The 25,020-nt window shown below is 37.2% G+C and overlaps 3 protein-coding genes across 5 annotated transcripts; 1 reads left to right on the top strand and 2 right to left on the bottom strand.

The window, feature by feature from the left end:
* Positions 1 to 6,022: 6,022 nt before the first annotated feature.
* On the bottom strand, positions 6,023 to 7,462 carry LOC121792281 (actin-depolymerizing factor 1-like). The gene is made up of 3 exons (XM_042190162.1): positions 7,286 to 7,462; positions 6,482 to 6,747; positions 6,023 to 6,398 (listed from the first exon to the last, which is right to left on the bottom strand). The coding sequence occupies exons 1-3, from the start codon at positions 7,421 to 7,423 to the stop codon at positions 6,248 to 6,250; spliced, it is 555 nt and encodes a 184-aa protein (XP_042046096.1). The 5' UTR covers positions 7,424 to 7,462; the 3' UTR covers positions 6,023 to 6,247.
* Positions 7,463 to 18,420: 10,958 nt separating this feature from the next.
* On the top strand, positions 18,421 to 20,411 carry LOC121764736 (organelle RRM domain-containing protein 2, mitochondrial-like). Its single transcript, XM_042160751.1, has 3 exons — positions 18,421 to 18,662; positions 19,799 to 19,867; positions 19,972 to 20,411. Exons 1-3 carry the CDS (start codon positions 18,527 to 18,529, stop codon positions 20,214 to 20,216), a joined length of 450 nt encoding a protein of 149 aa, XP_042016685.1. The 5' UTR covers positions 18,421 to 18,526; the 3' UTR covers positions 20,217 to 20,411.
* Positions 20,412 to 21,179: 768 nt separating this feature from the next.
* Positions 21,180 to 23,729, bottom strand: LOC121792280. 3 transcript variants are annotated; one of them, XM_042190160.1, is made up of 4 exons: positions 23,562 to 23,729; positions 23,412 to 23,478; positions 22,411 to 22,873; positions 21,180 to 21,817 (listed from the first exon to the last, which is right to left on the bottom strand). In XM_042190160.1, the coding sequence occupies exons 3-4, from the start codon at positions 22,843 to 22,845 to the stop codon at positions 21,407 to 21,409; spliced, it is 846 nt and encodes a 281-aa protein (XP_042046094.1). In that variant the 5' UTR covers positions 22,846 to 22,873; positions 23,412 to 23,478; positions 23,562 to 23,729; the 3' UTR covers positions 21,180 to 21,406. The 3 variants fall into 3 exon arrangements, with proteins under 3 accessions (XP_042046094.1, XP_042046095.1, XP_042046093.1); XM_042190161.1 differs by lacking the exon at positions 23,412 to 23,478 and having other exon boundaries at positions 22,411 to 22,889; XM_042190159.1 differs by lacking the exon at positions 23,412 to 23,478.
* Positions 23,730 to 25,020: the final 1,291 nt, after the last annotated feature.

Genomic DNA, 25,020 nt, shown 5'->3' with positions numbered 1-25,020 from the left:
GGCTGTTTAATGATTTATTATCAAATTTTTATGGTAAACAAATGTGTAATTGAGGACTTGGAAGGAGTAGGTAGGGGTCATTTTGTAACAAATGAGGTCTACTTTTCAAATAGTAGGCAGGTTGGGGAACACTTAATAAATACAAGGGTTTAGAGGGGTACAGTGCTAGGGGTTTCACACTTACCCTCATTTACCTTCTCACCGACTTGGGATCTGCCGCCTTATTCTCCTTCCCTTTGCAACGACCTTCCACAATCGGGATACTTGAGATTATATATGAGGCAACCCGCAACGCGTCACGCGGGTGGCCCGTAATCCGTCGCGCCGGGAAGAGACGGCGGCATGACGCGTTGCAGCGCCCCGTCTCGTCCCCAGTCCGCCGAGCGTTCCGTCCCGCCGAGACGGATGGCGAGACGTCTCGCCACGTGCCAGCGCGACGTGGCGCGGGCATCGTCACGCTGACGCAATAAATCATTTTATAAAAAAAATCGAATTAAAAAAACATTTAAAAAATGAAAAACAGTAATATTACCGTTAATATTACCGTTTTTTTGTTTATTTTTTATTTTTTTACTCTATAAATACTCATAATTCATCCTCATTTCACACACAAATACACATCTATTCTTCCCAAATCATCTCCATTTCCTCTCCAATTTTCATCTAACCTCTCATCACAAAATGTCCGGCGACGGAAACTCTGACGGTGGCGGCTCCGGCGGGTTCGACATCAACGCGTTCGGCGACTGGTGGGCATGGACGATGTCCTGGGTGGTGGTTCCGGTTCGTCGACGCAGGGGGGTACCAATCACCCCATTTTGATGTGGATGCATACGCCCGTCCCTCCGCCCCGAGGTATTCGCAGGGATTATCCCATATTCGGGAGGATTATTCCGTTGAACCCACTCCGGAAGAAGGCCGAGGCGGTGGAAGCTCCAGGGCGGAGGCGGAGGAGGAAGAGGAGGATCTAGGCCGGCATCCGTACAACCCCAAAGAAATGTTGGCGGTGTACAACGCTTGGATCAGCGTCTTGTACGATCCCATCGTCGGGAGTCAACAATCCCGGAAGTGCTTCGGGGAAAAGGTCATCGAGGCCAACCACGAGATTAAGCCGAAGGGGTCCCGCCGCTGCAAATATAAGATGTTTCGTGCTCACTTTGACCGAGTCGACAAAGAAGTCAAAAAATTATGCGTCATCTACAAGAGTGAAGCGGCTCATTACCAAAGCGGAGCCACGGGAGCCGACACTCTGAGGTCGGCTTTGCGAGTCTACTTCGACGACACCGCCAAACAATTCAAACATGTCGATGTTTGGGAGGTCGTCAAAGATGAGGAAAGGTGGGCCGGCGGTGTCCGGTCCAGCTCGGGCTCGATCTCGAAGCGCACAAAGCACACAGCGGGTGGCCAATACTCGTCTAGTGAGGGCGGTTCGGGCAGCGCCGCACAAGAGTTTGCCTAGCAGGAGGTTGAGGGCACGATAGACGATGCCGAGGGGTCTTCCCGTGGGCGCCGTCGGCAGCAAGGGAGAAATGCGACGAAGGCGGCTAGAGGGAGGAGGGGCCGAGCCGAATCAAGCCAGGCGGGCTCAGGCTCGGGGGCACCCTCGAACTCCCTAATGTCCATGTACATGACCGACACTTCCCGCATGACGCCTCCCCAATACCAAGCCTATCTTGCCAGAAATGAGTTTATGGCAAGACAACTTGGTATTCCGCCTCCAGGTGGCTTCAGTGCACCTCCACCGCCTTCGGGGGATGATTCGCCGGTGGAGTAGTTTTTTTATTTTCTATAAAATTGTATTTTAAATTATGTAATTTTTATTTTTTTTAGGATTTTAATAATGTGTTTTTTTTAATTTTAAGTTGTATTTTTATTTTATGTTGTAATTTTATTTTATTTAATGAAGTGTGTTTTTTATTAATTGAATTTGGTTGGAAATAAAAATAAAAAATGAAATTGAATGAATAGTAATTTAAGAGACGGTTAAGGGACGGATAAGAGATGGAGGGTTGCAGGTTCCGTCCCTTAGTTAAGAGATGGAGTAAAAAAGTATAGTGGGGTCATAAATAGTAATTTAAGGGACGGATAAGAGACAGCATTGCAGATGACGTGAGAGCGCATTGATCTTAAGGTACACACTAGACATCTAAGGGATACCTTCGTGCTAGGAGGGTAATCTACGGGTAGAGATGCCCACCGGTTCCGGTTCCGGCGGTTAACCGTCGAACCGGAACCGCCGGTTCCGGTTCCAAACCGGAACCGTGGCAATATTCCCGAACCGGAACCGTCGCAATTCGGGTTGCGGTCCGGTTCAGGTTCAAGATATTTCGAACCGACGGTTTGGGACGGTTCGGAACCGGCGGTTAACCGTGGAACCGCCGGTTCGGGTACGTATATCGAGGCATGGGGGATGGGGCCGGCGCGGCAGCTTTTCAGCAGAAAAACCGGCCGGAACCGCCTATTTTTCGGCGGTTAACAGGCGGTTAACCGTGAAAACCGGCGGTTAACCGCCGGTTCAGTGGCTTTCGAGGCGGCGCGGAACACGAGGCGATAATGGCGCAGCTTTTGCAGACGGTTCATTGACCGAACCGGCGGTTTTATCTCGAAAACCGGCGGTTCCGGCGGTTTTCCGCCAAAACCGCCGGTTTTGTGAAATTTCAAATTTTTTTTTTCAAATTTCAAATTCGAATTCTTCCATTTTCCCCCTCATTTTTATCTATAAATACCCCCCTCTATCCTCATTTACATTTACCCCACTCTTGTGTTAATAAGAGTTTTTCTCTTCAATCTCTCAATTCTCTCTCTTTGTCTCCAATTTCTCATTTGTGCTATTGTGCTTCCATTTAATTACTCAAGTGCTACTCTTATTAAGCATTGTTATAGGCTTTATATTTATTCTCGTAGTTCTATAAGTTGTCTTTCATTCTCAATTGCTAAAAAAAAATTATTCCATATTTCTACATTTCTACTATATATCAAGATGTCTTCATCCCGAGAAGGTCGTGTTGATAAGGGAAAGGGAAAGTCCAAGAGGCCATCTCGGAGATCCGTTATTGATGAAATTTCTCAAATGAACATGGATGCTTGGCAGGTTAATATTTATTATCTACTAATTTAATTAATTTTGAATTACATTACATTATTGTTCATAATTTTATTTGAAATTTACAATACAAATATTATTTTGTAGACTCGAGAAGAGCAAGATGTGGCACATGCTATTGCTCATGAACCCAGCTTCCCATTTTAAACTATAATCTGATCATCATTCATCCAGATTCCATATATAAATTTGTGTTCCAGTACCATCTCCCCCAAAGATACCCACTTTTTCACCAATAAGATATTTATCAAATGGGGAATATATTTTAATGATCTTCAAGTACAACTTAGCCGCATCCTGAATGATCTATGAAAATTCTTCTCGGAATCAACCCTTTTTTCTTGCAAAATGTTGCCCATTTTCTAAGCAAACACATATCAGCACGCCATATACACATTGCTGCATTTCTAATAGGGGCAATTTGATCTTCCAAAGCAATCAATGCATCTCGAACACACATAGTCAGAACATTATTCAAGCATCTAGCATGGAAAAAATCAGAACAAACTATCTATTAGTGCTAATTTTTTCCATGCTAGATGCTTGAATAATATTCTGACTATGTGTGTTCGAGATGCATTGATTGCTTTGGAAGATCAAATTGCCCCTATTAGAAATGCAGCAATGTGTATATGGCGTGCTGATATGTGTTTGCTTAGAAAATGGGCAACATTTTGCAAGAAAAAAGGGTTGATCCCAAGGTAAGAGAACTACGTGGGCTTTGATTCCTCAATAAAATTGTGGATACGTAGGCAACTCAACTTAAATTTGAAAAGTTTAACTTTGAAAGTTTAAGTTGTTCCCAAGCCCTTTTCAATTTTTCCTTTTTCCCCCCCATTTCATGTTTTTTTATTTACCTTCCGAGTTCGACGAGGCGACGACACTTGTAAATTATATTACATTGTTGTATGTTGTTGTATTGTATACTTATGTATTGTAAATTGTAATGTATCGTTGTCCGTTACAACTCAAAATCAATAAAATTTATTTCATTTTCTCCTTATTCGTCTTATTTGTGCTTGAATTATGCATTGTCTTGTTCCGATTTGTTGTATAAAGCCAAATTTCAAATTTAAAAAAAAAATAATAATTGAACCGCGAAACCGCCGGTTCGAAAACCGGAACCGCCAAAACTGCCGGAAAACCGGCGGTTCCGAACCGGAACCGGAACCGCCGGTTTTCGAACTGGAACCGGAACCGTGAAATAGCCTCACGGTCCGGTTCCGGTTCCGCCTCCGCCAAAACCGGAACCGGCGGTTCCGAACCGGAACCGCCGGTTTTCGAACCGTGGGCAACACTATCTACGGGTTAGGTAATTGGAGAAAAGGTTTGGCTTAAAAAAAGTTATCGTCTAGTAACTAGAAGGATAATGATTGTAGGCATAGTGATTACATAATCGGTTCAATAAATTATCATATTGGATCCTAGAATTATGCATTCCGTTTATCTAAATTCTTAAAACCCAATTAATCTTACTCTCTTAGTCAATAAAAAATAGTCTTATTTGTGGACGTGAGATTTTAATGAGAAGTTGGTAAAGTAAAAGAGATATAAGAAACAACAGATAATGTAAGAGAGAGTGAGTGAAAAAGTGGTTAAAATATGAAAGATAAACTTTCCACTTTTAGAAATGAGACCATTTTTTGGATATCCCAAAATGGCAAAAATATGACTCTTTTTCATGGACGAAGGGTAATTTGTTTAATGATTCAATCCTGCTTTAGAAAATAATAAAAACTCAAACCTTTTATGAACCATTTAAATAGTGATCGAAATTGCTTCGCGCTAGTCAACATATTAATCCTTGTGGTATCGATAAATTATTACTTTTGTGCTATAACACCATGCATTTGTGGGTTGTGCTTAGTGCAAAAACTAAGCCCGATCAATATGGAGTAGCTTTAAATTTTTGGGTGGTCAATTGTATCACCTTTCGAGGTACCTACAAATTAGCACGAGGAATAATCAGTATGAAGCAGTCTTAAATCTTTGGGCCAATTGTCTTATTCTTCGATATGCCTATATTTCAACACGGAGAATTATTATTGAGTTACGCTTTGAATACCCTTAGTCTAACAGCCAAAATAAATAAAAAAAGGGAATGTTATTGTGAATTTTATAATTTAAAAATAACTACTTTTAAGTTTGACTTGTTTTTCCAAGGCAAGTTAAGCAAATCGCCTATAAATAAAGTACCGAGAATAGTCATTGGTGTGCTTATGGATACCTTTAGTCTAACAATCCAAAACAAATTGAATGTTATTGCGAATTTTATAAGATAAAATTAACAGGATCCGTCGGTGGACCATTGGCCTAACAATCTAAACCAAAAAATGGAATGATATTGTAAATTTTATGGGAGGGATGAAGTATTAGTTTCATAATACTCTATGTGATAATACTCTATGTGAGTAGGGATGAAGTATTAGTTTCATAATACTCTATGTGAGTGTAATGAGTTAATGGAAGGTGGACTTCATTTATCAAAAATGAAAAAAAAAACAAAATAACAAAAACAAAGTGGACAACCTTTCGCAGACGGATAGAAATGGTAAAAGTGAACAACATTTCACGGACGGAGAGAGTAGATACAAAAACAATTCATACAAAATTATTGAACTAGTAGTACTACATCTATCGGCATTCGGCAGTTTGGAATCGCATTGTACATTGAAATGTAAGGCCACGAGCAGTGAGCCAGTGATGATAATCCAGTAAAATGTTGCTTGCTTTTGAGCAAACAAGTATAGCATATACACCACTTCTTAAATGAATGACTGCATTAAGAACACTGCTGCTGTATCTCCATGGCAGCTAGAACACCAAGTAGAATATGCTTTTTCGCACTCCCAAACAACACGAAATATCTCAAGTTGTCATATAGAATTGTGAGCATGTAGATATATACTGGTCTACAAATGGAACACCCAAAAAATATAGTCTCAATTGGAAAATACCATCATAGTATTAGTATATGACACACAAAACTCCAGTTAAAATCAAAAGAACACTACAACAAGCACTTGTGACTAGCCATCACTACACAATTGTATTTGTACCACCCCACATACTATAGACAACCGTTTTCAAGTGATGGTCATTGCAAAGGCAAAAGACTGTTGCAGAAGGCTTGTGGATTTTTACTTAGCTGGCGCGGCTCTTGATAACGTCAAGATCCATTTCAGTTGGATCGGTAGCTTGCAATTCCACTTGAATTCCATCCAGCTCCCTCTTGAATCTATCCTTTGAGCTGGCATAAATCATCTTGCTTCGGACACGAGAAGTGTCAGGACACCTAACATGGACAAACCAATTGAAACTTTGTACCAAAAAAATGGAGTAGAACAACAACTAGGTAAAAGGTTAATTATGGAGTACCAAGCAATGAAGAATATCCTGCTTTTCTGGCAATTCTCTGCAGTAACAAAATCAAAGTCGTAAACAGCGTATCTGCATTCGTTAGGAGGAAGAGTAGCAGCAAAGTCCTCGTAGTTTTGAGCTGGGTCGCCAATTTTTTCAACAATAACCTGCTTCTGCTTCTCTTCAATTTTAAAGACTATAAAGCGGTGAGTCCTTTTGGCCTTGAGTTCCAAGAACCTCCGCTTGCAATCATCATGCACAGCCATTCCAGATGCAGCGTTTGCCTATAAGTAATGGAAGAGATATGGAATTAATAATCAGCAACCACACACTATCTAATCTATAAGCACAATATACTAACAACCACAACCACAGATTAATATAGTAGTAGTTTTTAATTTTCATCAAATTCCACAACCACAGATCAATGTCCACAAAGAGGACAGAGTGTAGCCAATAAACATTACAAACCGAAATGACAATCTTCTAGTTAAAAACAGGACAGATCACTTTACTTTATATTTACAGATTACTGCTATGATCATATACCAGTGAAATTGTGAAAAGTACTAGTAAGTGGAGTATAAATACAATCTAGATAAGGAGGCTGAATGAGAATATGTGATTACCTAGCCACATCAATGATCAAACAATAGATGATCATGAGATCGAATACTAAATAACATTCAAGCTGAAGATCAAGTCATAGAACAGCTTAATTCAAGTATTAAACCATAATTCCGCAGACGATACTAATTTGACCAAAAATAGCAGAGGAAAATCATAGCAACGCGGAGAATAGTTAAGGATATGCGAGCTCACCATATATTCGGTTCTGTAGTTACGAGCAGAAACGACGACGACCAACAAAATGCTACGGAGATTAAAAATGGAAGAGAGAGAACCGAGTGAAGGTATCACAATGAAGGCGCGGCGGTGCTGATGCGATTCAGCTCTCATTTATTGACGGGGTTTTATTGCGTGAGAGAGAGGTGTATTGTTATAGGGTGGAATTTAACTGGACATTTATTCAGATAGTACTAGTACTAGGACTTTTTAGGATTCTCAAATAAATTGTACTCAACCTTTCAATAGTGAAAAAATGTTGTAATCAACTTTACAAGTTTGTCGAATAGTAGTACTCCATATTTATTGTAAATTTATACAAACATATAAAATCAATATAAAAAATAATCACATATTTTACTAACTTTTCTAACTCATTATTCTTAAAACTTGTGCTCATATCAAATATGACTCTTATTGTAAGACGGTGGAAGTATCAAATAATATAACAAAATGGTGGTTTAGTTTTTATTGTCTCAAAATAATTGACTTGATAAATCATTTTAGATGTGATCTGTTTATAGAATGAGTAGGTTGAAATATGCCAAGTTAGTGCATATTTAGATTTTTTTGGTGCTTATAAATTAAAATACTTAGTTTGATAAAGAATAATGAGGAGAGAGGGTCCAGAGTGGCAGATTCTATTAATAATAAAGTCTGCGTTGATTCCACGCTGCCTGAAGATGACGCTTTTAAATTTGTTCGGATGGATCATGGCACACGTCTCTCCCAGCCCACCCATGGTATTGATTGCGATTTTTCAACTTTTATGCCTTAATAATAATTGAAAAAAAAACAGTTCGGAAGAAATGTTGAAAAAATACAATGAAATTAATTGACTTACAAACCTTCTACACCACTATAATCAAATGCTAGAGTTGCTTCTTTCCGTTATTTTTATTTTTATTAGCTTACAGATTATAAAAGAAAGTAAAAACAGTATTTTTATTAATTATACAAATTATAGTCATTTGATTATTAATTCATTTTATTTTATTTTATTAGCTTACACCCTAAAGCTGTAAAAGATATTTTATTTTATTAGCTAATTAGTTCGGAACAATTACACCCTAAAGCGAGTAAAAGTATTTTATTTTATGTTTTCATTTTAGTCGGTTAATTAAAATATACTAATATTGGGGTGTGATATGTTGCTAACTTTTCTTAAGTTGCTAATTTGTTAACTCGTCAATGCAATGTATTAATTATTAAAAATGTCAACAAGGTGATACTGAAATATCAATATAAACTTAAATTGATATTTTTAGTACATTGTGTTGACATTAATATTTAAATTTCAACATAGTTTATTAAAATGGTAACACAAATATGTGTTGACATTTTAATATGATCGTGTTGACATTTTTAATACACTACGTTGATGAGTTAGCAAGTTAGCAACTTAAGAAAAATTAGTAGTGGATCATACCCCTGATACTACTAGTATACTACTCCATCCGTCCCACGTTACTTGAGACATTTCTTTTCGACACAGAATTTAAGAAAGTTGTGTTTAATGAGTTAAATAAAGCAGAAGAAAGAATAAAATAAAAGAGATGAAAGAAGGTAAAGTAAAAGAAAGAATAAAGTTTGTGTGATTAGATGTTTTATTTTTAGTAAAAAAAATAACTCAAGTAATTTGGGACAATCCAAAAAGAAATACGACTCAAGTAACTCGGGACGGAGGGGGTATATTTTTTGCTGAATGTGGGCTTTTTCAAAGTAAATTGCGATATTTGAATTTCGATGCTTTCAATTGAAGTCAACAAGATAATGACCACCATTTATAACCGTTGCTTTTTAGATATTCATTATCTCACTATTTAGGCCATCTCCAACGCTGTCTCTTATTCATCCCTTAAATTACTATTTATGGGTCTCATTGTACTTTTTACTCCATCTCTTAACTAATGGACGGAACCTGCAACCCTCCATCTCTTGTCCATCCCTTAACCGTCTCTTAAATTACTATTCATTCAATTTTATTTTTTATTTTTATTTCCAACCAAATTCAATTAATAAAAACACACTTCATTAAATAAAATAAAATTACAACATAAAATAAAAATACAACTTAAAATTCAAAAAAATAAAAAAAATACATAATTAAAATCCTAAAAAAATAAAAATTACATAATTTAAAATACAATTTTATAGAAAATAAAAAAACTACTCCGTCGGCGAATCATCTCCCGAAGACGGTGGAGGTGCACTGAAGCCACCTGGAGGCAGAATACCAAGTTGTCTTGCCATAAACTCAATTCCGGCAAGATAGGCTTGGTATTGGGGAGGCGTCATACGGGAAGTGTCTGTCATTGTGGCGGTCATGTACATGGACATTAGGGAGTTCGAGGGTGCCCCCGAGCCCGAGCCCGCCTGGCTTGATTCGGCTCAGCCCCTCCTCCCTCTAGCCGTCTTCGCCGCATTTCTCCCTTGCGGCCGACGACGCCCACGGGAGTACCCCCAGCATCGTCTGTCATGCCCTTAACCTCCTGCGGGGCAAACTCTTGTGTGGCGCTGCCCGAACCGCCCTCACTAGACGGTTTTGGAAGATCCATCAGTAAAACAATTTCATTATTCAATTCAATATCAATCAGGTACACTTGGTTATGTTCTTTCTCCATCGTTTTTAATTGATTATTTTTGTGTAATTGTTCATTTATTCAATTATTTCCACAATTATAGTATCATATTAATTCTGTTAATGATTCTCTGATAATTAGAAAAAGGGGAATTAGCTAATGATTTTTTTTGCTTATTTTTTAATCCATAAAATTTAGAGTCCGTGTCTCGTGGATTTGTTTGTTTGATTGGTTGTATAAGAATTAAGATTCTCGTGTCTCGAAATTATTTGGTATGTGCACGACTGTATGGATTTATGGATTGCAAACTTACCGTGAATTTCTTCTGGGTTAATGGAATAATATAATTCTTGCTGGTTTTGATAAAATATACTCCTATTGTTATGGAGAATTGAGTGGTACGCATATGAGAAGAGAATCCGATATTTTTAATGGCCACATAAAGATGAATTGATAATCATGTTTGTGTTTTTTTTTTAATTTGGTGTATCATAATTGAGAATTGAGATTTTTTTACGAGTTCGTTCAATTAAAATATATAAATGCAAATTATTTGTTGCATCTCAATGTTTTTTATGTTTTCTAATAATGTTTAAAATAGATTAGTTGAGGTAAGATATTGCAAAAGTAATCCCTCTTCTCTTGTCTAGGAGAAAAAATTCCCTATTCTAGGCATACCAAGGTGGAAAGATGATGTGGTGTGTCCTACCTATAATATATTGACAAATGGAAAATATACATAACTCAACTTCCAGCTGGAAATTACACCTTCATAAATGCTAACATACATAAATTTTTATATGGAAATTTTTAGCATCCCATATATAATACTACGCTTAGCCATATGTACTATATATACGCATTAAACATTATTACTTAAATCTCCCATTATCTTTCAATCAACTGAAAAAATCATTGCTGCAATTATAAACTATGAAACTATTTCATTACATACGTAATATATATTTAAATATATATGTGTGAACACACATAATAGAGTGTAATCAGTTTCACGTGCATATATTTTCTTTAATTGATAGCATTGAACACAATAAATATGATTATATAGCTTAAGTATTTTTATTTTACTTGTATACATTAATCACTATTAAATAGATGTATTTTATTTATATGCCATTTGCCCATGTTAAAATATAAAGGTAGCTAATAATAATGATCAAAAAATAATTTTACTTGATTAAGACAACTAAATTTAAGGTCATTTGGATTATACATAATTATGTAATGATGTATTAAAGAATATTTAGATAAATAAATATTTAGTCGGTATTAATAAGAATACATATAAACGAACATATATAGTACTCCCCCCGTTCCATAGTAATGGATGTGTTTCTTTTCGACACGGAGATTAAGAAAAAATTGTGTTAGATGAGTTAAGTAAAGAGAGAATAAAGTGGAAAATGAAAAGGTAGAGAGATGAAGAGAAAAAAAAGTAAGAGAGAGTAAAGTAGGTGTGGAAAAATGTGTTGACTTTTACTAAAATGAGAAATGACTTTATTACTATGGAACATACCAAAATAGCAAAATGACTCTATTACTATTACTATGGAACGGAGGGAGTTGCATGCATAAAAAAATGGCATTCTTTTGAAATCCATTAATTGCAGCGAAGAATTCTTTTTAATTGATTTGAAGAAGCAGATGGAAGATGTAAATCATAGAAAGATTGCGTAAATATATTTTGCATGGGTAATTTGGTTATGCAAGTTATGTATGAAATATTCATACTTTCCATATTAAAATTTTTGACAATTAGCATGTGTGTGTGAGGTGTAATTTCCAGCGGGAAATTGAGATATGTATATTTCTATCTGTCAATATATTATAGATGAGACACACCACATCATCTTTCCGTCTTGATATGTTTAGACTAGGGAATTTTTTCTCCTTTGTCTAGAATTTTTTATTGTGAATATTTAGAAGGTAATATGTGCATTTTTTACTGCGGGCAAAAGAAAGATTAATATTTATCATGCGATCCACACATACCCGTGGTGATAAATACGCGACAATTATCCAGTTTCCGTGTAACTAGTGTGATGCTAAAAAATGAACACTTTTTGACATGATATTATTGTCAGTTTTTTATCATTACAATGAGGTTATCACTTACAAGCTCATAATACTGTCAATCAAAAAGACTTTATGTGAATTTTGTGTTCTATACTTCAAAATGTTATCTTCTTATTTAAATTTTATGACGTGAGCATGACAGTTAGTTTGGTTTAGTTGCTTTGTTCAGTTCTGACATCATCTACTAGTATATGTACTAATGTGCAAAATATTCCAATGTTGAATGGGTCTAAGGATTGGGAAGGAAACTCTTCTGATCACTTTGGATTGTATGGATCTTGATCTTGCATTCAGAAACGAGAAACATGTCTCCCTTACGGATGCAAGTATCGCCGATCTAAAGCGAGACTTTGAGAGGTGGGAGCACTCTAATAGCATGAGTATGATCATCAAACACAACGTCTCATAGGCCTTTCGGGGCACGACTTCTGAGGATATTGCTTTGGTCAGTTAGTGCCTTGCAAAAATGGATGTGCATTTTGCGAAAAACAAAAAATTATAAGACAAGTACGCTTTTGGCAAACTTGGTCTTAGACTTTTCATTTTTCGCAAAACGTTCCTCAATTTTTGCAAGGTACCCACTGGCATAAGCAATATCTTCAGAAGTCGTGCTCAGAAAGGCTTATGTGATGTTGCACCTGATAATCATAAGACTGACGCAATTTGAGTACTCTCAACTCTCAAAGTCTCTCTTTAGATCAACATGACTTGCATATGTAAGAGAGACATGTTTCTCGGTTCTTAATGCGAGGTGAAGATCCATACAACCCAAAGTGAGCAGAAGAGTTTCGTTTCAATCCTTAAAGTTAAGACCTATACAATATTGAAATATTTTGCACATTGGTAAGTAGAATACTTCATAACTGTACAGATAAGCAAAATTTGTCCAACGCAAAAATAGAAACCAAATTTCGTCTAAAAGTCGATACGATAAAGGGTTTTATTTTTATATTAATATAAGCTAGGGTTATAGTCCCCAGACGTCAGAAGAACGATTCTATATTTATGTATTCTCTCTATAAAATATTGTGAAGGACATTTCTGATCATCTGAAAGATCTATAACCATTGTAAAATAATTTCAGTCATTCAATTCATTAGGGATCAAGGTATGCTTCTGCACTATGATTTATGTTCCTTCTTCGTTCTTGTTTAATCATCATAGATAACTTATACTCCCTATGTCCCAACTTAAGAGTCTTGTTTTGCTATTTCCGTCTGTCCCAACTTAAGAGTCCTACTTCACTTTTACCATAAAAATGGTAAGTAGACCCACATTCCATCAACTTATTACATTCATATTTTATTATAAAAGTAATATATATATATAAGTGTGATTCATATTCCACTAATTTATTCAACCCACTTTTCTTTACATTTCTTATAACCTGTGCCCTAACTAATTAGGACTCTTAAGTTGGGATGGAGGGAGTATTTGTATAAAATGCCCCATCTGGCCCTTAAAAATGACCACATTTGTCATTTTAGGATTCCCTAAAAATAGACCAATCTATTTAAGGAATTTTTTTCTAATTAGGTGGGTCCCATTATCCATTAATAATACTTCAATAATTTTTTCTTTCTCTCTCTCTTAATTTGCCAACTGTGCATTAAAACTCGTGTCGTTTCAAATATTGTCTAGTACTTCATCTGTCCCTGAAAAGTATGCACTATTTCCTTTTTCGTCCGTCCCCAAAGAGTATGAACATTCCAATTTTGGAAACTTTCTTCTCTCTAATGAGGTGGGACTCATTCTCCATTAACAATACTTAAAAAACTTTCTCTATATCTCTCTCTTACTTTACTAATAATGCATTAAAACTCGTGTCGAACCCAAAGTTCATTTTTTTTGAGGACAGAGGAAGTATTTTTTAGGGACGAAGAGAGTATAAGATATTGGCTATAGTTCCTAGACGCCAGAAGAACGATTCAATATTTATGTATTCTCGCTATAACATATTGCGAAGAACGTCTAGGAGGATATCCTCTAAAAGATCCATAACTGTTGTAAATATTTCCATCATTGGGATCAACATATGCTTCCAACTATGATTTATGTTCCTTTTATGTTATTCTTGATTAATCATTTATGTAATTGTTTATGTTTATTCAATTATATTTCAATAATATCATTCCAAAGGACCTATTATAAATAGTTTACATCTAAAATAAAAGGAAGCCACTTATATCATCCCAAAAAAACTACTCCCAATAGTTTACATTTGAGATGAAAGGAAGACTATTATAAATATTTTACATCTAAGATAAAATGGCCAAGCTACGAATAATCATGTTTAAAATTTATATCATTATCTAAGTAATGCAACATAAAATACAAGCAAGAAATAAATCTTAATTCATAACTATTATTGTATGTTGAGCATTTAAACACAAATAAACAATTTATTTGTGACATAGTTTATTTCCACATTGGTCGAATCCTGCATGTTGAATTTTCGACTTTCGGTATGCACGTGGATTGTCAATCCAATATGAATTTAGTACACGTGGACCGTAGGATCTTAGGAGCTTTTAGGAGTTGTAAATATTATTAACATTTGAATACTAATAGGGTCAAGACTACAATTAACAATCCTAATGAAAGTTTGGTGATATTTTTTATTATTAGTAAAGTCTGAATCATAATTATTAATAAGAATATTGGATATATTCTAAATTGTATATAAAAATTCAATAGAATTAATACTATAGAATGTGCTGTTTTTTGTTTGAACTTTATCAAATTACTTTTATTATTTTGTTCAATTATCTTAAATAATTAATTCAATCTCTAAACATAGTACTGACTTAACTGGCATATATTAGACGTTTTGTTGCAACACTTAAAACCTGCATTTTTAGTTTATCTGGATACAATACTCATATAGGTTTTTAGTCAATCCAATATCTTCCACACACTGTGATGGTAGTCTGAAAAAATTTACTTTTTTGATTTGTAATCTAAATAAAAAAATTGAATAGAACGATCTACGTGGAATAGCTACAAAATCAACATGACTCTTTGTTCACTAAATTTATTGTTGGTTTCTGGGATTACAAGATATAAACCGAACGTAATACAACTTAAAAGAAGGAATACAAAATGGAAAACTGAAACTGAATTACAATATAAAAATCGAAACAGAAAACCATGAACAGTGTTTAGCCGAGTCGATGAGTCCTTTTTCCGCAAGACGAGATACGCCCCGGTAGTGCTCTCAGATTGACGTTTCATCCCCAAAGATAAAACGACTACGTCTCTGGTGAAGCAGCACCGCTATCAGCAGAGCTCCGGCGAACTGGATGGAGGAGAGGGCAGAGCTTTCGACAGAAAAACAATGCAGGAGAGGGAGAAAGCTTATGATGCAGAATGCTTGTGAATTAGTGTAGAGATGCATGGAATTGCTAGCCTATTTATAGGCTCTGTCCACTGCAGGGGTCAACCAGCTATGATGGCTGTCATCATTGCGAGGCTGTAACCGCCGACCGTTACTAAAGCTGGAGAGGCTGACCCTGGACGGACGTATCGGGACACGCAGCACGTCTAGGTTCGTTCATGACGTGGACTTCATCACATGTCAGCCATGTAGGCTTTACCGCGTCATACTGACGAGGTGTCATCCCGCTTGGCTCGCTGAAGTGGAAACGGTGGTCGTCTAAAAGGAACTAGACCAGCCTCGGGTCGAACCCAAGCACTGAGCCCCACGACCAGACCCAAAGAACAGTCCAAAGACCAATTGTCAAGATTCAAGATCCAAGTCTAAGGACACGAGCACGAGCACGGGCTCGCGGTGGGCTCTACAACCCATCTTAGTCCATTAGAATTATTACATATAATAATCCTACTAATACTTGTTTAATAAGCTTGTTACTTTCAATATGGGATAATTAACTCTTAATTAATCCTATGAGTTCTCTCATAGCTCATTTAATTAGCTAGCAATTTTGCGCGACTTTAATCAATTATTTCTCACTCACCGAGAATTGGATTTGAGAAAATGAATATAGCACGGTCATCTACTCCAAACGTAGATCGACGCTATATCATTTAATTTCACAAAATTAAATGTATTGTTGGAAATATTATTGGTCAAAGTTCTTTGACCGAGCAACGATTCCAACATTTATTAGATCTATTCCATGTAGATCGTTTTCTATTAAAATTTTTTCATTCAGGTCCAATTAGAAAATTTCACAGTTCAAAAAGTTTATAATTTTCCTGACTACTATCATAAGGTCATCTGCAACGCTGTCTCTTATCCGTCTCTTAAATTACTATCCTTGGGCCCTACTGTACTTTTTACTCCGTCTCTTAACTAAGGGACAGAACCTGCAACCCTCCATCGCTTATCCGTCTCTTAACCATCTCTTAAATTACTATTCATTCATTTTCATTTTTTATTTTTATTTCCAACAAATTCAATTAATAAAAACACATTTCATTAAATAAAATAAATTTACAACATAAAATTCTTAAAAAAAATAATAAAAAAAAACATAATTAAAAATCCTAAAAAAATGAAAAATACATAATTTAATTTCTTCCGCTCACTCTCACTAAATTCAAAATATTTAAAGCTCAAAGAAGCAGAAGAACGGCGATGATGTGCGTCTACCGGTTGCCAAATTTTGCTCAAATATGCTCAATTAGATCATCTTGGAGTTGGGCGTGGGCGGTAGAGTCACATGTCCTTGCTCGAATAGACAACCATTCTTGTATAGATGGATGCACTCCACTGCGAGGCGGACTACTTGCGGTAGAACTTCCAGAGGCTTCTGGGTCGAACCAGTTTCCCGCCTCAGGTCCTTCGTCTTGGACAATCATGTTGTGCAAGATTATGCACGTATACATGATGTCGACCATACTCTCCATAAACCACGTACGAGCCGGGGCTTTGATAATGTTGAAGCGCGCTTGGAGAACCCCGAACGGCGAACGCCCTCTCCACATCCTTGCGAGCAGCCTCCTGTGCAAAAAGAGTCTGCTTTGCGTTCACAGGCCTGCTGCACATCTTCACGAAGGTTGGCCACTTCGGGTAGATGCCGTCGGCAAGATAGTATCCCATTTTATACCTCCAGTTGTTAGCGATGAAGTTGATGGCCTGCGCTTTACCATCCAAAACTTCAGCGAAGAGGTCGGATTGGTGGAGCATGTTTACGTCGTTGTTCGATCCGGGGACCCCGAAGTACGCATGCCAGATCCATAGCCGGTAGTCAGCAACGGCCTAGAGTATAACGGTGGGGTGGGTGCCTTTGTCGCCACTCGTGTACGACCCCCTCCACGCCACTTGGCAATTCTTCCATTGCCAGTGCATGCAATCGACGCTGCCGAGCATCCCGAGGAATCCGTGCACTTCTTCGTGAAGGTGGAGCAGAAACTGGCAATCTGTCGTGCTTGGCTTCCGGAGAAATTTGTCGGTGAAGGCTGCCCGGACGCCTTTGCAGAATTGGATCAAGCACATTCTCCCAGTGCTTTCTCCAATGTGGAGGTATTCGTCGAACACATCCTCTGTTTGTCTAGTCGCAAGCTAACAGATTGCTGCAGTACATTTCTGTAGCGTCGTGTGGCTGGGACGGCCGACGGCGTCGAACCTTTCTTGGAAGAACTCTTCCCGGACTGCCAATGTATTTGTGATGTGGAGAAATAGTTGTTTCCGCATGCGGAAACGACGACGGAAGTAAGTATCTCCCCAAACCGGGTTATCGCAGAAGTAGTCGCGTACTAACCTTGCGGCAGCTTCCTCCCGGTTACGATGGATGTAAGTCCGGGAGCCTCTTTGGGGCGGGGCGGCTTCCTTCGCCTCCCGACGTCGATCTTCTTCAAGTGATTCTTCCATTATTCGACGCATTTGCTCATATGAATCCATTAAATCGATTAACTTAGAGGGAAGAATAAAAGAGTTGATTTGAGATGAAAATTGGAGTGGAAAGAGAGATTATTTGAGAAGAATAGATGTGTGTTTGTGTGTAAAATGAGGATGAAATAGGAGTATTTATAGAGTAAAAAATAAAAAAAATTGGGAAAACGGTCGAAAAACGGTAATATTACCGTTTTCGAATTTTAATTTTTTTTATTGCGTCAGCGTGACGAAATCCACTCGTGGGCCGGTGAGTGGGCGTCACGCATCGCGCCGAAGGACGCCACGTCGCGCTCGCGCGTGGCGAGACAGCTCGCGGGCTGTCTTGGCGAGCCGGGCGTCTCGGCGGGCTGGGGACGAGACGGGACGCTGCAACGCGTCCCGCGCCTGTCTCGTCACGGAGGGACGGGATTCGAGCCACCCGCGTAACGCGTTGCGGGTGGCCTAATACTTATGTGGAAAATATTGAAATTGACCCAAAAATATTTTTTAAAACCAATATCTAACGGTCCGTATATAATGATCTGGCGGTGGCGCGCCTGTTCAATAGTGCAGTTTTTATTTTAATTGATCTACAATACTCTCGAAGCACAATAAAAAAGAGGGGTTTAGCTAGGGCTTTATATCTTCTTCCATCTGAACTTATACAGGGGTTGCCTATTCTATCAAATTCAAACCCTAATGGCCTTCGCCTCAGCTTTCCGTCGCATTTTCAACGGATCATCCACGCCGGCGCTTAATATACGCTCACCATTCTCTTCGATTCGTCTCGAATCCACTCTTCCGACGCTCACCTCCCCTAAGCTCTTCGTCAGCGGTAAGGCTCTTCATTCTTTCAATAGTAATATGCCTTTTCATTTTCTGCCTCTGCAATTTCATTTGATTGTATTTGGTTTCTCAATTCGTGCAAAATCTTCCTCTTATTTCAATGGAAACGGGTTTTATGTTTTTTGAATCGAAAGGTTTCTGTTTTGATTGAGAAAAAAGGTGATATGCATTGCTCTGTTTCAAATATAGCTCATGTTTGCACGCCACTGAGTCTTTATTTAATTTAATACTTCCAGGTTTGCTCAATGCTTTGATGTTAATTAAGTTTAGCATTTTAGACCATTTATGTGTAATGTTAAGCGACGGATATAACTTTTCCGTGCATTCTCCGTCTTATTTTGCCATATCATAAATTATACACTATGACCGCCAGCAGCCATCATATACTGAAGGCTTTCACTGCTTGTTTGGCAGGAAATATATGAATACAGATAATAGGAGATGTTTCAAGTGTTAGAGTGATAAGTAGATATATTTATGTATGTATTCGGGTGTATATGCATATACAGAGATCATTCTTATATACACATGTGAGGACTCACCTATATGTATGCACATGTGCTTTTATTTATGATCTATAAAAATATGGAGTATAATTCCCTCGGCCAGGCTTCCTGGAAATTAGTGAACTATACAATGTACATATATGTGCTACTGCACTTCTTCATGTCCAAAACTGCTGTATTAGTGCATTTGATCTAAACCAACATGGCATATCTCACATGATATGACATAACCCCAACCATAAGTCCATGGTTGTGGTACCTCTCTTTTGGATGCGGGAGCAATTTTTTTTATTGTGGAATGTGTGAAAGAATGGGTATCTCAAAGGCATGTCTAAAGAAGATGTTTGAGATCAATATTTTCTAAAAAGACTAAATTGGAACATTTTAATCTCCATGGATCCCAAAGTAGCTTTGTCCATAATTCTTGTAGCTTGGATGAAATAGTTTTGACATATCACAGTTAAGACATTTAATTCTCCTGTTATGGCCTATGAATGATTCAGCTTTGAATATTACCCTAGTACCATACTTCATGCATGAGAGTTCTCAGAAAAAAGGGGTCTTGTTTTCGGCAGTTGTGTAAAGAATGACTATCGGTTCTTTGAATCTCATGAGACAGGTCTTTCAAGAACAACAACTGATGATATGCTATACAAGGCATTTGCACCTTTTGGAAATCTTCGTGAGGGTAAACAACTCAAACCTTATTCTTAGGCACACTGCCTGTCTTGGATTTGAATTTATATTCTATCCTCTCAATTTAGTCTTGTGAAATTCTCTTTGATCTTGCAGCAAAAGTTATCATTGACAGAGGCTCTGGGAAATCAAGGGGGTTTGGTTTTGTAACTTATGATACTGTGGAAGAAGCTGAGAAGGCAAGGTTAGGATTGAATTCCAAGTTCCTTGATGGTTGGGTAATTTTTGTCGACCCAGCCAAACCGAGGGAAGCTCCTCAGCAACCTCCACCTAGGCGAGACATGCAATCTACTGAAACTGGTTACACTTCGAACAAGACTGTTGGATGGAGTGGTTATTGACTTCCATCCAAATTCTTTGGAAAACATATTGTAATTGACTGGAATACTATTTATTGGGACATTTGAACTGCAAAATCTGTGGTCAGTTGTAGTGAATTGTATAATGGACAATAGCTGGAGGGTGGAGATATATTTATCTCTGCATCTGGCTGCAATAGCATGATGAAAAAATCACAGGCTAGTTTGTTAGTACTACATTATTTCTCCCTTTATGTTTTATTTGGTCAAATCTTGGTATTTGTTAAGTCGTGATGCTGTCAAACAAATGAGATACAGTGCTACATTGGGTCGACCCACTTTTGGAGTCAATTTAAAGCAAGCTTATATTTTGAAAACTTATTAGAATCGAACAATCATCTACGCCATAGTAATAAAAGAGTATGAATTGCTCTCACACTCTAGAATGCAAAAGAAAACATTTAAGCTGGCTTCGATTATAAGAGTGAGAGTGATTCATATAGTGATACAAGAGATGGTGCATTCAAATTATAGTTTTGATTTCCATGCTTGTAAGCAAGCTAGTCTTCAAATACTAACTTGGTATCTCGAAATGGAATAAATAATTGATCATATTATTTTGGCAATGGATGTAGACTTGCAGTATATAGCTGGTTATGCTGGCATTCTTTTTAATCAAAGCAACCTTCGAATATCACTTGGTGATACTATATTGATGGAGCAAGGCCAGCCACTGTCATTTGATAGGTAACTAAATTACCTGAAATGAAATGGAACTATAGCCAATAAACACATCCACCTTATCTTAAATGGGTGCTCTGAAGAAGCCAATCAAGAAGTTTGTTCTATTAAAAGCTAATGGGAATCGAATTCCTTTTCTTTTGTCATCATAAGCAATCGAATTCACGATGCCAAGAAATTCAATCAACCTTACTAAACTCAAAACTCAAGCTCAATTTGATATAAATGATAGTATGAGCTCAGATTCATCAGACATTTGCTGTGTGGACAAAAACACCAACATTACCTTGAAATAAGAAAACAAATTTTGAAAATCCAACAACGAAAGAGATAACCAAAAAACGAAGGTTCACACAAAGAAAAGGTCAAAGTCAACCACAAAAAGCGCTCACAACCATGGTTATATCAATCATCTCTCATGCATCTTGCAACGATCATGGATCAAACAAGATCTCAGTCTCTACTTATTTATATACACCATCCATGACTCATCACGTAGCCTCAGCAACTGGAAAGTGCATACTGACAGATTGCTTCAGGAAGCTACTCCCACAGAATGGATCTGGGGTGCCAACATTAAAATCTACAGGTGGTTCGCCAATACTGTCTCCATAGGTTTCAAAGAAGGGCCTGAGCTTAGTAGACCCACCACCACTTTTCCGAACCTGCTTCTTATCCTTACTCTTGCTGCCTCTTGAAGACTTGGAACCACTCTTCTGCTTGTACTTCCCATACTTCTTGCTATTGCTGCGATAGTTTTGATTCTTATTTGATGGAAGATGTGACACAGATGTTGGGACTGGGTCATATACTTCAGGAGCCCAGGTTACTGAGAGACGTTTAGATGGCATTCCCTGCTTTTCACGGGTACCTTTCATGGCAGATACAAGCTTCAAAGGAACCTGGGAGATAATAGCATCAATGAGAATTGAGAAAAGAAAGAAAACAATGCAACTGTCAACACTACATTCTCAGAACCTAATCTTTACAGATCAAAAGCAAGGAATCAACTATCAAGAACGATACAGCTGAGCAAGGAATCAGAGTAATCTCATTAGTGAAATGACACATTAAAATGCTCAAGCAGTTACTCTGGTGTCAAACGGAAGATTAATGATGTATAATTTCGACATAAACTAAATCTCTGCCATGATTTTGGGGTGAGAGATATAAATGCATGATTTTCTGTATAAAATCCAATTAAGCAAACCTTCATAAAAGACACATGTTCATCAACATTCAACAGAGACCAAAGGGAAACAGTATATATCCCACAAACTGAGAATTTAAGATAAAACAACATTTTCCAGGAATTTATACAATCAAATCACAGCATCAGCAAATTTCAATTATACCAACTACGTTGATCTACACATTTGTATAACTAGCCGTAGAAATTCCAGAATGAGATTATTAATAATTTCTATTGCACAAGAGAGAAATCACACTTAAAAATACTTGGTAGAGTTGACCTGAGATCATAATGAAAGCTTACAGGCAGTGATTTGGATTGTGAATAACACTTATTAGAAGGATTATTCAAGTCATTTACTTCAGATACTTCAGCCCTGATATCACCCTCTTGCTCTTCTTTCTCACCAATGATTGCATCGACAGAGGGCTTGGGCCCACTGGCAAACTTGCTTAAGCATTTCTCAGATGCTGAATAATCTGTGTGAATCCTTTCTAAGCCTTGGCATTCACATTCTTTCACCACATTTACTACATAATCCTTCCCAGGAGATAGGTTGAGTTCATTAGTAGATGATCCAATATCTTCAACACTAAAAAACTCTGTCAGGCATGTTTTGAGGTCATTCATAGAAAGATCTTTCGAGTTTTTCTGAGCTAGATGGTCAGGGTCTGTTGAAGAACAGCCGCTGCTTGCTATATATAGACAAGATGATGTGTGAGGACCAAACACTTCCATCTACAACGGACACAGCTACAGAGAAGAGCTGTCAATGCAAAAATCTGAAATTCATCAGCACACGCAAAAGAAAGACAGCCACAAAACCATGATGTCAATAAAATTTGAATATACGACTGTCCAAACATCATAATATCATTCAATTATAATGACCATAACATAGTTAGATGGATCATCATCCTAGAGTAGGAAAAACAAAGAGATACTGAAACACATCACATAGCCCCTGCCGGTATGACACATATCATCACATGACCATTTGATCCACTGCACTCATACGACCAGAAGGTACTATTACAATAATAACCGGAATCCTGTACAACCAGAAGGTACTATTACAATAATAACCGAATCAAAGTATCTAGAGACGACTATTTTGTTGCCAATGTTTCAAAAGGAGCAGATATAAACTTCATAATGCATTGAATTTGAGCTTTAGATCAATCATAAATATATTAACCATGAACAGAAATTACAAAGCAAATTGCTGGCAGATAAGAACAATGTAACGGAACTCTAATTAACCATCAAGCCAAATAAATACAACAAGTAATTTGATTATAGACCCTCAGTTTCAAATCCTGGCGAGGAGGCTCAAATAAGCAATAACAAGCAATGGATCATGAACAAATCCTGCGAAATTGATATAAAAAGTAGAATAAAATTACTCAAAACATAGTAAAAAGTTAGAAATGGGAAACATCAGCGCTAATTACCTCACTTAACCCCTCAAAACGACTCGTTGTCCGATCAACAGAAATCCGAAGATCAATGAATTCCGAGCCGACGTCAAATTGATAAGAAATCCTAACGTCACGTCCGGGAACGAAAAACAGAGCGCAGAGAAATCTCGAAGGGGAAAAACGGATCCGAAAACAATTGAAGGCAGAAGGTTAACTACTGAGATTACCACGCCGATCACTTTTCTGAAGATGTTTCAGACGATGAAAAGAAGAACCGCCATAGAAGGAGGAGACGCTGGGGCGCGTGGAGAGGAGAAGGTGGTTTGGAGGCACCGAATGCATCGTTCGATGCTCTTCAGATCAGGAATCCCCAATTTTTCCGGTAAACGCTGTCGAAATTGTATGGTCCAGAGGCTTGGAGCAAAGTGGGTAGAGGGAATAGGAGATTGCAATGAAATCGGGAGATTGGAAGTGCCAACCCTAATCGTAGGGATAGAGAATAGATTGACGAAGGAGGAAAAGACAGACGAATTATCAAACAACCAAGCTGCGTTACATATATGTCAACGCAAGGCTCTCCATTTTAACAGGATTATCATCAATATAAATCAATACAGCACAAAATGTATAAAAATAGGACCACCTCTTTTGATAGAAAAAATTTATTGTAAACAAATACATATGAAATTTCTTGGATACTCTAAATTAAAAAGTACTACTATAAGATTGTTTTTTTCTAGACGAATATTGTTGGGTTTTATGATTATTTGGTAATAAACTTAATTATCATAAAATAAAAGATTAAACATTATTTTTTATAAAAATAAAAATATAGTGTTATTTAAATTGAGATGTCCCATTAAAAATACACGGGGATATTTGGTAATAGTAACATATACATTATAAGTGTATAACTTATTCATAAAGAAAAAAAATAAAGTTAAAGTTATTTTTTGCCAAAATAAAAACAATTGGAGTATTACCCCCCACTAATCTTAGAATCAATCTTAGAATAGAGGAAGTAAATTCGTTAATTCATAATTACTCAAAAGTCAGAAGTATAATTAACTTACAGTTGGATGATAATAAGTAGTGGAGTTTTATACTACTACTAAACTGAAAAGGTTTTGATGGTAAGAATTGTTTTTTATAACCGAAAATCATACAATGAACATGTTGGCATCTTATCTGGGTTAATCCGAATGGGTACAAACGTGCAAACAGGGAGGATAACTATATATGATTAGAATCTCATAATTCATTACAAATATACTTGTGATTTTATATGCTTAGTCCATCCACAATGGGGCGCCCTAAGGCGCGTCCTAAATCCCGTCATATGCACCGCCACGTCAACATTTTATCCTCTTATCCTTCCACCTGCAGCGGGGCACCCTAAGCATTTTACTATTGTTTTCTTATTTAATTTAAATGTTTTCAAATATATAAATGCAAACTTATTAAAAAACACAACGATTAACTAAAATAACGG

Source organism: Salvia splendens, chromosome 2 (genome assembly GCF_004379255.2).
Source record: "Salvia splendens isolate huo1 chromosome 2, SspV2, whole genome shotgun sequence".
Classification (NCBI taxonomy): Eukaryota; Viridiplantae; Streptophyta; class Magnoliopsida; order Lamiales; family Lamiaceae; genus Salvia; species Salvia splendens.
This window is presented reverse-complemented; position numbering and strand designations above follow the sequence as displayed.